This window comes from Aulostomus chinensis, chromosome 8 (assembly GCF_037954235.1).
Source record: "Aulostomus chinensis isolate RoL2024-O1b breed Wild chromosome 8, RoL_Achi_v1.0, whole genome shotgun sequence".
Classification (NCBI taxonomy): Eukaryota; Metazoa; Chordata; class Actinopteri; order Syngnathiformes; family Aulostomidae; genus Aulostomus; species Aulostomus chinensis.
This window is the reverse complement of record NC_141327.1, coordinates 19,358,446-19,374,086: the sequence shown is the minus strand read 5'-3', so window position 1 is coordinate 19,374,086 and position 15,641 is coordinate 19,358,446. Positions and strand designations below refer to the sequence as shown.

The window sequence follows — 15,641 nt, the reverse complement described above, 5'->3', positions numbered from 1 at the left end:
CAACATCGGTGCAGGGAGAAGCCACAACAACGTCTACATCTGTCAATACACAAATTACAAGAGGCCAGACTTTTTTTTTTTTTCCTGTTATTTAATTAAGATATACATATTGAACTGCAAAAATCTGGTTTACAAAATTTCCACAATAACAAATTGACTTGAGATGTACATAGTTTCTTATTGAAATGATTACACACTTCTCAAACTAGAAAATGAAAGGAACTGGGTTATATTTCATTTGCTCTAAATGGACACAAGCAAAAAAAAAAGAAAAAAGATTAAGAACTGGTTGCAGGATGGTTCTCAGTAAGTCCTGATGACAGGCGCAATTTACTCATTGCTTTCATTTTATTCTAAAAAAAGGAAGGTTAATCGGGTCAGTTGTCATTGTTATACCAATATTATAAACATCCTCATCCATTTAACTTATGAGGGTTTTTTTGCACACGGATTTAATTAAAAATTTTTGAAATACTCCACATTCTTTCAAAAAATAGGTATAAAATTGCATCTTGCATTCCACCCCAGATGTCACACAATGTTTTTCATGAAGAAAACGGGGGGGGGGGGGTGTGTGCAATGGAGATGAGGACATGATGCAGCTAAAAAATGCCAGCTAGGAAGTAGAGGATGGATAAGAAACTGTTTAAAAAGGGATGACGGGGGATTATGAGGTGGACTGGGTTGCAGAAGGAAAGACGCGGGGTGGTGGTGAAGGGATCATTCCTAAAGGTTATGTGCGAGCGCTTCTTTCAGTTTCTGCAAGACACTCCCTGACCAGTGCACGGGCATGGATAATACCTGGAAGAGAGACACCATGGAAGGAAATCATTACTTGGGCATAGACAGTAGGATATAAAATCCGGTTGCCAGTTTCAATGTTCTGTCGGAGGCAACCTGAACACAAATAAATTATATCAGAGAACATTAGCATTGCTGAACAAGTGTTCGAGACAAAATTTGGTTTAATGGTCTCTTAATGGCTGACTTTCACAATGCAGCCTGTTTGGTAACAAACGTGCCTCGACCTTAAAAGTACACACATGTATCCATATATTCTGTCAGTTACACATCCAAATGTCGCCTAAATGTATTTAAAGTGGCTTTTCAAGCTCCTCTGAGGAAGTTCTTTGACAAGAACAATTCTGAAGATAAGCCCAGCATCACAGCAAAGGAGGGTTTCTGCAGGTTTCAACAGTCGTTATGAGATGATTATGAAAATATCACTATTTAGTTTAGCTGAGCAGAAGCGACTATTGGAGAAGCTGAAAGTAGAAATTGAATGACGCTGGAACACAAGTGTATGGGACACCAGAGAGACAGAGGGGAAAGGAACCCTGTTCTAACTTGAGGAAAAAGGACTCTGTGACATCCGTCATGATTATGGCTGATCAAGGTAAAGCACAGAAAATCCAAGCTAGTTGCTGGTGGCGGCAGCAGCACTGCAAACTAGAGGGAGACTAATGCCCATTCTGCTCCAATTATCAGGTGCAGGAACAGGTGGACTGAAATCAGCACGTCTCTACCAAATGACATTTAAATTGTTACTTTTACTAAAAATGCAACATAGTGATTATGACGGTCAGAGTCCCTGGAACACTGCTGGTCTTTCTCCTGTTGCTCAAGAAACTGCCGCTGTTGTTTTCATAAGGACAACATTGTTTTCTCCAGTAAAAATCAATTACTTCAGGGCTCTGGAGGAACACATATGGACCCAGTGTACTATAACTTGAGGTTACAGGCCTTGTTTTAATCCCTTGCTGTGAATGTTATTTTGGCCTGTTTAAACTCCTATAACGTCAGCTCTGCAATGCTTCCGCCATATAAACAATTAAAATGTCAGATGCTCTTATTAAGTGTGGAGAAAGTTTTAAATGATAGGGTTTAAGTTTATAAAGTAATCCTAGTTAAACAGCTGCTTTGCAGCTTTTCTTTCCAATTTTGTGTTGAGCTTGATGTGCCAAGTCATCTGTGGCGGGCACACAGCACGCCAGTGTTACTGAGATGCTGGCCCTCAGCGAGATCCTGGTAGTTTTCTAATTAGAAATAAGTGGGCTTCTCTGGAGGTCAGCTTCCAAATTCAGCAGCTAAGCTTGTTGGAGACTGAGGGGCATCTGAAAGGCTTGATTAAGGGCCAGTGTGAGAAATGAGGAGTTTTTATTAACTGTGAATCATCGACAAAAATTAGCATAATAGGTTTCCTTGAAAGACACCGTTCATCTACTGAAGCCTCTTTTTTTAACCAATGTTTAGCTGATGTGTATCATTAAAGAGTTCACCTTGGGGATGAAGAAAGTATTCGAATTCTGATGAGTAAGTACAGAGAATCTCTTCCTTTTAATGTTGGACGAGGGCCACACTGTTGATGCAACTTTAGTAATTGAACTTCAATGTCACAACTTGGTCATTACAAAGAACTGTTAAAATCCTATTTAAGGCATGTAACAGCCGGAAGTTCAGAATGCTTTGTTGGGGAGAAAAAAAAAGGGCGAAACATCACTCCATGAGTTGTTGGCCAAGATCTGCACACGTCCTGCTATCCTTCACTTCCACGACAGTATGGTCAAGACGAGGGACAATCACTTTCCCATTCCGTTAGCACTTGAATTTCCTCTAGCTGATACAAACCCATGACATGTGCAACACACCTCGCTTTAGCCTCTCCATGGCACTCTTACTTCCAGCGTATGTAGGCCTGATCTCACGGCTCATCTCCTCGATGACAGACAGAAGCTCACTGTAGGTGGACCCTTGAGACACTTTGACGGGCTGTTGGCACAGAATAATTCCTGGTTAACTGCGTTCATTATTAGTCCTTTATAAATGTCAATATAGTAAAGTTTTTGTCCTGCAGAGAAATTTCTCTTTTTGGTCTTGAATAACTAAAAAGTTTGGGAAATCCTGGACACTGAATTGTTTTAGATTTCCATTGAAATCATTCCATCAGCCCAGCTGGACTATCCCACCACAGCATGTGGGCCACATGGCTGCTGCAGCTTTACAACAACAATCTTCCAGTACTGTCAATATGGACAGTACTGACAGAACACTGTAGAAATGAGAGAGAAAAATCCTATTGTTTTCAGCTGAATTAAATGAAGCCACATTCACAGTTCATGTAAACCACAGAAATTAGTCAGCACAAGCAGTTAAAAGGTCATTTTGTAACAAACCCAGAGTACACAAAACTACTAACCTTACAACTGTACCCACACTGACGTTCCTTTACATAATAAACTTTGAATTTTTCATGTCAGCTCACAAGTAATGAGCACTTCCAAAGAGTCATGGGTGTTTGGCCAAAGGTCAAACGTGTTCTATATTCTTCATGAATAAAACAAAAACTGACTTGTAAGTTGGAGAAACAGTTTTAATTATTTGGTACATTATTATTTCAGCTTTGTAAGGTTGTAAACACGTCCATGATGTAATGTGCTGCCTCTAAAACGTCTATGGGAACTCTTTTGACACCAAAATCATTGTGTGTATGTTATCAAATGAAGTTAAACACTCGGAAAAAAAGGCTGATTTAACTCCTTTCCCACAGCCAGTAAACAAGATCGCCTTTCAGTCTTTTCAGTAAAAGCCCATATCAAAGGACACTTAACCAGTGCCTCCGAAAGACGTCATCAGATCAGGATAAGGATCAACTGCAACATCAAATCACGAGTTCCTCAATGAAAATCCATCAAGAACATTTTGATCTATTTTGCTAACAGTCAAACCAACACCAGTCATCACATTCCATCCTGGGCAGAAGGCATAACTTTACAGCAAAACATACCTGGACGAAGCCCATTGAAGGGGGACCGAAGTCACTAAACGCTGGTCTGAAATTGGATGATGATGGCAAAGATGGAGATGGCACAGAGGAGCCTGGACAGCGGAGGAGAAAAGATGGAACACCTTTTAGAGTGTGCAAGAAACTTATTTTCATTTCATCTCAATAAAGTATAATAAATCGATAGCAACAACTGCGCTGATGTAGGGATGCAGAAGTATGCACTGCAAACAGTATTCATTTCTATTGAAGAGAGTCTAGGTTTAACCATAACTGACAGTTTCACCTGCCACGATAAAAATCCTGGTTTTGTGTACTGCTGAGCCAGAGGGACGGGGGAGAAAACTATGCTAGGCCCTGGGGAGAAAGGTTTTATTGATATAGCAGGAGGGAAACTAAAACTTTTATATTCCATTTGTGGTTCCCAGTGCCTCCTGCAGGTATAAAAGCACTGGCAGACTCCTCTCAGTGGGCCTGAACCATCATCATGACATGATGGGCAACAGTCGAGTAGCAAAGTCATGAACTAGCAACGGTCGTCTGACTGAGGGGGATTTCTGGTAAGAGGTCGACCGCTGTTTAGCGCTGCAACAGTGTTTTACCAGTGGGACTCCTGAAGGTTCCCAGTGAGATTACTGTGAGAAACACTACAACTCCCACCGACCAGACAAGGTGAGAGTGCAGCGCTGCCAATTATGTCTGTAGGTGACACAGGAGATTGGAACCAGCAACCTCCATGATTATAGATGATGTAATACACCCCCTACACTACCTGGAGGCTATATCCATTATAATGACAAGGCTCTAAAAATACTTGTTTAAGGAAGCCTGCCAATAAACTATTAATTTTTTCATAGTACAAATGAAGTTGTTTGCACACTTGTAGTAATTTCAGTAGTTCACAATGTTGACTACAGCCTTTTTGATCAGAAATACTGTATGTACTTTTCAACTCTTCTTCATGCCCGTACATCATCTTCTGTTCGTGGCCCATATACTGTATGTCCAATAATTCATGGCAAGTAGTCAATAACTGCATGGATGATATAAAGGCTGTGTGGTGTCAGAAAACCTGGAGGCGTGTGGTTGGAGCCAGATGGCGCAGGAGCTATGGGTTTGTAACTCATGGCGATGTCTGCAGGCAGCTCCCCGTATGACGCGCCACTTCCTTCAGACCCGTCCACCCGGTGCTTATACAGCTTTACTGGTGTTGCTGAGCTCCTAAGAGCTGTCAGAAGCCACGGACACACGAACAATACAGGACAATGCTATTGTTAATTGCCCATTTCAAAGAAGCACAAAAGGAAAAATTATATAGACCTGCTGAGAAATAAGTGCATAATCTACAACAGTCCAATCCTGAAATTGATGCTTTTAATTTCGCGACACCTAACAACAACAATGCTTGTTCATGACAGTTTGTACTAATGAATGGGACAGAAAAACATCAGACTGAAGATTTGAGGTGAGAAATAACTGATTATGCTTAATAACCGAGCTGTTATGTAACACTGGCTTCAAGCAGTTACTAATAAATTCAATGCAGACATTACAGCTTTATTTTTGTTTCTATTTACCACTAGTCAACCAGAATATCCCTGGAGTGTAGGCTTTGGTCAGTGTCAAAATATTGCAAAGTTGAACTATTAAATATTCAAATGTGTCTGATTCATTCCCACTGATCAAACCGAGCTGGAGCTGACTACAGGCACTATGCACCACAGAGCATAATTGTTTTGTTTTTGTTTTACTTCTTTGCACCAAGAATTAATAACAGTAAACAGAAGCCAAAGTTTAAATGTACAGGAGGGGGCTGGGAGCAGAAGGAACCCCAGGAGGCTGAAACAATAGCCTGTCAACACCTCAGAGTTTTTAAGATTTAATCTGTTTTATATTTTAATCTTTTATTTTCTGAGATTCAAAGCTTTTTTTTTGTATATAAAAGATATTCATTCCCTCACATTATTGAGCTGAAAAAAAGACTGACAGAAATGCCATGCAAAGGAGACAAATATACTAAACAAAATTATAAATTTAATTTTTTCCACAGCCGTTTTCTCTGAGCTTCAGTTATAACTCAAAGATTTCATCTGTGCGCTCAAATGTTGTAAATGTTGTTGACAGCAGCTGGTGCTTTTAACTGATTAACCCATTACTGTTTTTGTTTTACCATTTTTAAAAAAGGTACATATCTTGTATGTGTAGCTTGTTTTCGTCCCCATCGCAGAATTCTTTCAAACTGACACCACGATGCATTGTTAAACACATAATTCCTGCTTTGAGGGAGATTTTCTCCTCAGTTACACAGATATTGTGATCTGTCATTGATGCCTTGCAAATTGCCTGACTTCCGCAGCTTTGCTGTATCATATTAATATTATCATGAGCCAATTATCATAACAGTATCTTACAACAAAATTCTTATCATAATAATTTAAGTTTCCACAAATGTATACAACACAGCAAGCATTTGTCATGAACATATTTATGCAGAGTAGTTGTCTCTAGCATTAGATTTATACATAGAAATTTGATTATATTTGTCGTAAATAATAAAGAGCAGACAGCAAGTAAAGATTACTAAAAGCTAGGTGAGCCTTTACTTCTGGCTCCCTTCTAAGCTTTCTTTAAAGCTACATTTTTGCAGAACATTCTCCAGTCATACAGGGGAACCTGCTTGTTTGTTACAGAACCAATAATTCATCATCTGAATATTATTTTTCCAGTTAAAATGACATGCAATTATGACCCTTCACACCGCAAATCACCAGAAATAACTGCCAACTTAGCAACGACACTTTATCTTGTCAGTACCTGTACTAGTTCTTCAAGTTGTGTGTGTGTGTGTGGGTGTGGGTGTGTAAATATGTGCCTCTATGTCCACTTAACACCTACATACTGTACATAGAGTTTATCAGCACTTCACAAGTTTGCTCTCCTGTTGGATTTTAAACTTGTTCGCAATTACAATAAATTCGGCTCTAACTGGATAAAACACCTGGAAACGTATCTTTAAAACCTATCGTTTTCACTTTCGGCCGCATAGACGTGTTTTTGTTTTGTTTAATGTGTGGTGTAAAGCACGTGGACACTACTTCTGTAAATGAGGATGCGATACGAATGAACCTGCCTTGCCTGAATCCTCCTCCCTGACACCGGAGCACGATGTTGACAGTGAGGATGGAAGTATATGGCCCAGCAAATGCAGTAATTACAGCGTATTACTGGACGCCTGACTGCTTAACTTCTCATTCAAAGCCAGCAGGTAACATGTCTGACAAAACTGTCAATCTTTGGGTCATCAAAAGCCATTTTGGAGCGCGGATGTGCGGGAGTGACAGAGCACACCTACGAGAACAGAGCCGAGATGTGCTGAATGAAACAAAAGCTGACGTTAGCTAAAGAGGAAGGTGCCAAGCTAAATTTAGCTAGCATTCGCCGGTTAGCACAACATAAGGAGAACGAAGACAATAAGGCTTGATTAGGGACCGTTAAGCTACATGTACACGGTAAACGATAGAACGTTACAGGATACTGCTGCGGCCATAAAGAACTCCACAAATATTTAACAAGAATAGCTTTCCTTTTACCTTTTTTAAAGAGAGTTATTATCCTCTGTGGGAAGCAAGTCCTCTTCCTGTGACCGAGCGTGAGTCTGCGCAGAGGCGAAGGCGTAGCGTGCGAGCTTTTTTTTTATTTTTAGACCTACGTCATTGGTTAATGGAGTAACCTATGACGTCTCTTCAAACCCAGACGTAATAATGGACGACGATGAACATTTCTTCTTCTTCTTCTTCTTCTTCTTCTTCTTCTTCTTCTTCTTATTATTATTATTATTATTATTATTATTATTATTATTATTAGGGCCTGAGGCTGAAGGTACTTAAGGCGAAGACCCTATTATTATTATTATTATTATTATTATGTAAAAAATACATATGCAACGATATTGAAATGGTCAGAACAAATACGACTACAGAATATAAAATATTTGTAAACAGCATATTATTTGTTATAATGTAATAGTAATCCTTTTACTTGCCCCTCGCTAATGGTTGAAACAAAAACACAGCATCTGTTCTTGTTTTGTTTTGTTTTGAACCATAATCCCAAAAGGCTGTGTGCAAATGTGTTGAATACAGGCTCATTACTTCGTGGATTTCATTGTAACTGTTTTCTTTTAACATTAGAATGCTTTCACTGTTTCTCTGTTTTGTTTTTTTGTTTGTTTTTAGTTTTAGTTTTTTTAAGCTTTTTTTAATTACTGTAACTTTTTTAATACGCCTGTATTTTTACCTGATCTTCACAAACTAGATTCACAAAGTGTTCGAAGAGAAAGTGCCAGATGAGCAGACAGCAGCAGGAAGTGGAGTTTCCAGCTTCATCTGACACACATTCCTGCATGATTCTATTGACAACTGACAGAAGTCCTAATGATTTAATTTTTCATCAGGCAGGTTGTTGTCTCAGCTTTCAGATGAATCTATGTCTCTGGTGGAGCTAATAAGAATAGGAATAAGGAGGTTCCGGGTTCGAGTCCTGGCTCCATCACAGGATCTTTCTGTGTGGAGTCTCCATGTTCTCCCTGTTCCTGTGTGGGTTCTCTCTGGTACTCCAGCTTCCTCCCACAGTCCAAAGACATCAAGAGGGGACGAGGCTGATTGATACTCTAAATTGACCGTAGGTGTGACTGTGAGTGTGAATGGTTGTCTGTCTCTATGTGTTGGTCCTGTGATGGACTGGTGACCCGTCCAGGTTGAACCCCCCCCCCCCCCCTTAACAGGATAAGCGGAAGAAAATGGATAGACGGATGGAAGGATGGACAAAGAGGCCTTATTTGTAAGTCCACAATGCAAAGTCAGGGTAACACTGAGCACTTGAATCCTCCTGTTGTTCTTTTTAGTCGATGTGTACAAAAAAGTTTAAAAAAAAAACAACCTTTACTATTTTGTCTTATATTTTATATTTATTATACTTATTTTGAAGCCCCTTAAGCTTTGCTCTATGACAGCTTCAGCACTAAATGAACTGCACAGTCTTACATTTTTAAAGTGAAAGTTTTCATCAGCACATGCCGATGGACTGTTTGATGAGCAAGAGAGGAGAGAGGGGAAGAGAACTGGATGAGAAACAGAGGAAATAGACAGCAAAAGAGCTACTAAGGTGAAAGGGGGAGTATATTGACAGATGGGATGCTGAGTCAGCAAACATTGAGCCGAAGAGGATAGTCGGGGGTCAATTTTCAAAAACGAACAGAGCATCGGCGACACTCCTCAGTCTAACATATACCGGTAACTGCTTCATCAATCTCAAGGCTCTATTTTCTTTAAAGTTTTATTCATGCTGCTGGAAGAACTGATTTTTTTTCTCATTCTCATGCGAAAGCTAGCCTATGTCCCTGAATGGATTTCTGTTTTTGCTAGAATAGTGTCCGAAAGATTACTGTTATTAGAAGATACTGTTGTTACACACTTAAATACTTCGTGGATCTCAGCAGTCTTTAAATTGTGAACAAAAACCAATCATGTTACAATGCTAAACTGCAATATGCTGTGTCTTGTTTCACTTGTTACTTTTACTTATTTTACTTTTCTCACCTATCATTTTATCTTGAACAGTCAGAATAAAAGAATACAAACACTTTGGATACAAAACCAAGGGGGTTCCTCTTATAGGTAGCAGATGAATGGTATTTCACTGTGCATCGTGCAACTCTTCTTCTTTCCTCATAATATTCTGAGCGGGAGAAGTCGCGGCTCTTATCTTAAGCACCTAGCTATTGCAGTAAAGAACCATGAGGCAGCTGATCTAAATTTAGACTACACTCATAACTACACAATTCATGTGCATAGTACTTTTTTATGATCAGGTGACCTTAGTTGTCCCGGTTACAAAAATAACCATGTAGCTCACATTGTAGTGAGAGTTTTGATTCACTGTTGAAAGTGTGTTTTATTAGGTGGATACTATCTTTTACTCCAGTTATGATCACTATGAGTGGGAATGGTTGTCTGTCTCTCTGTGTGTTGGCCCTGTGATGGACTGACGACTTGTCCAGGGTGAACCCCGCCTCTCGCCCGTAGCCGCTGGGATAGGCTTCAGCCCCCCCCGCGACCCTTAATAGGAATAAGCGGAAAACAATGGATGGATGGATGTGATCACTATGACTGAGTTTTTTGTATATATGACATATCCTGTTGACTTTGAGAGTATTTCTCCTTTGATTCTCTTCAGTCAGTACAGCAGTTCAGGCATGCATCCAGAGATTATTACTGTCCCGCTCTTGTCTTGAAACAGTCTGAAGTGGTAGCAGAGAGTGATACTTCTCTGGGTTGTTGATGCCTAAAGCGAGGCTTTTTGAACAATGAAACAGTTGATTTTGCCTGAAATCACATCTTGTCTCTGTCTCAACTCCTCAACGACCTTCTATTTCATATTTATGCAAATAAGTCATAATATTCCACATGATATCCCTCTCACAGAACACACAGAAATAACTTGAACTTGAATTCATATAGAATGCCAAAGGAAACACAAAATATACTGATTTTACATAACGTGCTCTTTATTGTACAGGGAAGGTTGTGGGCTAATGATCTCTTTATACAAGACCATTTTATGTGAAGCTTCATAATTATTAGATGATTAGAAATGTAGAACAACTAGAATCAACAAAGATCTCCTACTCACTTAAGTGGAAGGCAGTAACCAAACCACTGTAGAACAGAGCTGCTGCTTTTATGAGATTGTGGTCGCAAGAAGTACACCATGTCCCTAGAGGCTAGTTTCCTTCTCTCTCTCTCTCTCTCTCTCTCTCTCTCTCTCTCTCTCTCTCTCCCTTGCTCACACACACACACACACACACACACACACACACAAATTCAAGATTTATCTCCAGCTTTGTGAAGTAATTATTAGCATTGATAAACATAGATCATGCATCACGTAACCTATAATGAACTTCTAAGTCTCACAAGTCTGCAGAACACCATTGCCATCATTATGAATGATTAGTTTATATTCAAATTGTCAGTGCAGGTCATGGCATGGCACTGACTGCCATTAAAGTAAGTCACATCTTTTAAAAAGGGATCTCTTATGACAAAAAAAAAAAAAATCTCATTATGAATTCAATGCTTGAAGAAGTATCAATGAAAGTTCCATCAAATCCTATTAATTCAAATCAAATCACAAAGTGTCCGTGCTTTCTCAGCCCAATGCAGCAACAGAGCAGTCACATAAAAGCAGTTAGAAATAATTATATGCACTTAGCGAGAGCTCACGTCCCTGTTGCACCTGGTACAATGGCAGTGGGAAAGAGGTCTTGAGTGCAGGGGACAATGGTCTTCTCTCCCGTGAAGAGAAGTGCTGGAAAATACTGAAATTCCTATTTGTATTACACAGCTTTTAGAGTAACATAAGCTTTTCATGAGAGAAAGACAGACGAATGTCTGTTGCGAGGATAGAACTTTGTTCACGTCATCCGTCTTTTCAGCACTGCTAATCAGGATGACCTTTCTAAGCTTGAATGTACTTAGTAAGCATTCAGATTAAATAAACCCCTTGAGTTGATTTAAAGATAGATGCTGCATTGATTGAGGCACTTCAGACAAAGATGAATACTTTCAGTACAGTCATCTGGGTTGAATAAAAGCATCTGTGATCTACGAAAAGTGTTTCTGAGAGGTTCGGGGATTAAGGACACTGATAATAATATAAATGAATGCAGACAAACACTACTGTAAATAATCAGTTTTCCTGAACTGAGCATTGAAGGAAACATCAGGAAATAATAAATCCTTCCTGCCCTTTATCAAACTTTTTTTTTCTTTATTGAATTTGTTGTTTATTTTAATTCTATTTGGATATTATTGTCTGATTTTTGTTTCACACATTTCTAAAGTTGATTGAAACAAAACTTTCCTTATATCCCACTGCCCTCTTGTTTCTCCTATGTGGACATAAATGGGACCTTTAGCCTTTAAAGCCATGATCTACATTGTGGAGACTCGACAGCTGACTTAACGCTTCTTAATCAGCTTAGTAGCCTCGCTCACAGGCCTTTAGTTTAGTGTGTTGACTCACACTCACTATTGCAAACATTGTTTACAAGAAATTGGGTTTGATCATTTGGATTCCATTGTGTTGGAAAGATTGTCTTTAATCCTGTCCAAAAAGGACACTGGAGAGCTGTAAGCATCACATAATAGGGTCCCTGGAGAAGATTATGTTGACACCCTCAGGACAGTTTAACTCAGCCAGGCTTTGCTCCTGCCCTCTGCTCTTTCTTTTTTGAGAAAAAAAAAACAATGTTGTACGATGTTACTGTTTTTAACCCTTTGTCCCATCATTTATTGGATTGATACGCAGTTAAAGTGGAATGTTTTGCTCTGTAAATGAGTTGGATGCTGCTGCTGCTGCTGCTGCTGTAGATCTCGTTAAACAACTGTTAGGCCTTTAAAATAGTTCACCAAGGGCCTTGAACTGCAACATAAGACAGACAAGATGGACAATACCAGTTGGTGTTAGTGTGAGATTGAACTGTTGTCTCACCTAGAGTCCATTGTCAGCTTGTCATTGTCTTCATTACTCGCCTCTAACTGTATTGAAAATACAAGTCACAGCAAGTCCATTTTATACAAAGGCAAATGAAGTGGATGAACTTTATCATGGACTGATAATATTGCGTGGAAAACAGAATGAAACAGGCTAGAAAATTCTGTTTCCTTGGTTTCTCTAAAGGTCTGTTATAAACAGCTTTTCTATGTAGTTTTCTTAATCAATCACGTAAATTTGAGTTTCAAGACTGAAAAAAATGACATTTATTTGTGTGTCTCTTTTGAACAACAACCCTTTTTCTCTTCCAAGAAATGTCAACGTATCAAAAGAATGCTTTTCTATATTTTTATCTCACCGCACAAAAATAATTTCAAAAATCAATTGAAGGCCTAACCTGCTCATGGCAGAGGTTGCTGCCATCCGGGGTGGATTGGGGCAAAAATGGAATTTGTTCATGCTCAGCTCACCTTCCAGATTCACAATTTGTTTGGGGTCTGGATCTTTAGAGACATTTATTCCATGATTCTGGAGAATGGGTGGAACGGTGATGCTACTGTTGCTACTGTTGCCTGTGTGGACTTTGCATGTTCTCTCCATGTCAGCGTGGGTTCTGTCTGGGTACTCTGGCTTCCTCCCACACAAAAACCATAAACATCCAGCATTCCTTAGGTAAAGTAGCTCTGTAGTACAACATATACTGTGACTACAGAGCCTCGTAGCTGTATGGATCCTGTACTAGAGAATTTGATATTAATAGATTATTGCATCAAATGATACTGCCTAACATTAAAATCAACTAAACTGAGCACATTTCCATTTAAAAAAAAAAAAAAGTATTTCAAAAGCTTTATGAACAGTTTCTACCTGAACCAAGAAACACAAACAAACCAGCAGTCAGGTTGTGCAAACAATGCCTCGGGTGTTGTTGACGTTGTTTTATGCTTGGTCCTCTACAGGTGTCTTTCTATTTTCATTGCTGAATTTATTGAACTTGACACCAAAGAAAGAGATATTGTAATTTTAAGTGATTTCTGAATAAATTAAAGTGAAGTATTGTTTCTTGCTGACAGGTTGACCTCTACAGATCATAAACCACGATATAGTTGACTTATCAATGTTTGAGAAAAAGCTGAACATTGTTGTTGCACATGAACTGAACTGAACACACAACTCCTCCTGGTCTAACACTGCTCCTGCGCTTCCTTGATGATCAGAGAGGGGATTTTTTTCTGTGGAAGCACAAAGGGAAATAAGTTTAGGTTTCGAAAACTTTCTCTCTCCTGTAGTCCTCATTAGTAAATCAGACAAATGCGCAGGCTTTAATTAATCTCTCTCTCTCTCTCTCTCTCTCTCTCTCTCTCTGCCAAATAGGCACACAAAAAGAAACATCTAAGAGTGTATATTAGTGCCAGCTCCCCAGACTGGTTGGGATAAAAAAAAAAAAAAAAGCCAACATTTGCTGCCTCAGGGTTTGGCCTTGTTTGCTTCAGCCAGAAACTACCACTGCATCACAGATTCATGTAAGACTCTCACTTTTAAGTGGAACTCAAACACTGGAAATGGGGTGTGTGTATGCGTGTGTGTGTGTGTGTGTGTGTGTGTGTGTGTGTGTGTGTGTGTGTGTGTGTGTGACAGAGAGATCTCTATCTATATTTGTATGTTTCAAAACTATCAGACACTATACTTATGGATGCCAGCAAGCTTTGCCTTGGTGAAATGTTGGATGTTGCCAGTCTGAATAATGAAAGCAAAAACATTCATTCCCTTTTTTTGTCCCTGGATATTTTGATATTTTGTCCCTTGTCCCTTTTGTCTCTGGATATTTTTCCCTTCTATCACAGAGGGTAGTGATGTCCTTTCTGCCTAAGAATATATGGGACCAGTCAAATGTCAATATCTGACAATAACTCGCACTGTTAATTTGAACCCCAGCCTTAGAGCCAACCTTAGAGACACCCTATCTAATGAGATCGGTACCCTGGATGACTTTGGCCCCCAGCATGACTGTAAGGAACCTAGGAGTTCTCTTCGATCAGGATCTGCCCTTTAATGCCTACATGAAGCAAATTTCTAGGACTGCTGTCTTTCATTTTATGAAACATTGCTAAGATCAGACACATCCTGTCTCAAAATGATGCAGAAAAACTAGTCCATGCCTTTGTCACTTCCAGGCTGGAAGACTACCCTCCAATCAGGCTGCACCAGTTAGTCCCTAAAGACTCTCCAGCTGGTCCAAAACGCTGCTGCCCGCCTGTTGACGAGAACTAGTAGAAGGGACCATGTCTCTCCTGTACTGGCTTCTCTGCATGGCTCCTTGTCAAATTCAGAACAGAATTCAAAATTCTCCTTCTAACATACAAAGTTCTCAACAGTCAGGCTCCTTCATATCTGACAGAGCTCATAGTCCCTGTTTCCCAGCCAGAACCCTTAGCTCCCAGGATGCAGGGTTACTGGTGGTTCCTAGAGTTCTAAAAGTAGAATGGGTGCCAGAGCCTTCAGCTATCAGGCTCCCCTCCTGTGGAACCGTCTCCCAGTTTCGGTCCGGGATGCAGACACCCTCTCTACCTTTAAGAGCAGACTTAAGACCTTCCTTTTTGATCAGGCTTATAGTTAGGTCTGGCTTAGGCTGGCCCTTAGACATGCTGCTTTAGGCTTAGACTGCTGGGGGATCTCCCATAGTGCCCTGGGCTTCTCTCTTCCTCTCTGTGCTCCTGTATGTGTCATACATAAACCATACTCATATGTGTTACTAACTCGTCTTCTTCTCTGGAGCCTTCAGGCTCCTCATAACCCAGACCCTGGGTGCTGCTGGAGGAGGCTGCAGACCTAAAGAGGCTCAAGCTGCCACCCGTAGCTCCACCTGCTCACGTCCCCGTCTGTCCATCAGTCTCTTCCCTTTCTCTCTCTCTTTATCTCTGTCCCTCTCTTTCCTTTTGTATATCTGTTGTCCTCCATTATCTGTCTTTGTCTCTGCCCTGCTCTCCTGCTCTCTTTCCCCCCAACCAGTCAAAGCAGAAGGCGGTCCCCATTGAGCCTGGATCTGCTCGACGATCCTGCCTGTTAAAAGGAAGGTTTTCGTCACCACTCATAGAGAAGAGACTGTTGGGTGTAACTTCATTGGAGGAGTGTGGTGCTGGACCTGCTGTACTTGTAAAGTGTCATGAGATAACTTTAGTTGTGATTTGGCGCTACACAAATAAAACTGACTTGACTTGTGTCTTTCTTCTCTGTCCAATACCATCCTTGGAGACATCCCTGTTTTTATGTGCGCAGCTTTGTCTTTATGGTCTTTGACATCACA

The 15,641-nt window shown here is 40.1% G+C and overlaps 1 protein-coding gene across 1 annotated transcript; it reads right to left on the bottom strand.

Moving 5' to 3' along the window:
* Window positions 1-87: 87 nt before the first annotated feature.
* cdk2ap2 (cyclin dependent kinase 2 associated protein 2) lies at window positions 88-7,469 on the bottom strand. The gene is made up of 5 exons (XM_086211531.1): window positions 7,372-7,469; window positions 4,854-5,009; window positions 3,785-3,876; window positions 2,649-2,769; window positions 88-801 (listed from the first exon to the last, which is right to left on the bottom strand). The coding sequence occupies exons 2-5, from the start codon at window positions 4,906-4,908 to the stop codon at window positions 734-736; spliced, it is 336 nt and encodes a 111-aa protein (XP_086067657.1). The 5' UTR covers window positions 4,909-5,009; window positions 7,372-7,469; the 3' UTR covers window positions 88-733.
* Between the last annotated feature and the right edge of the window lie 8,172 nt (window positions 7,470-15,641).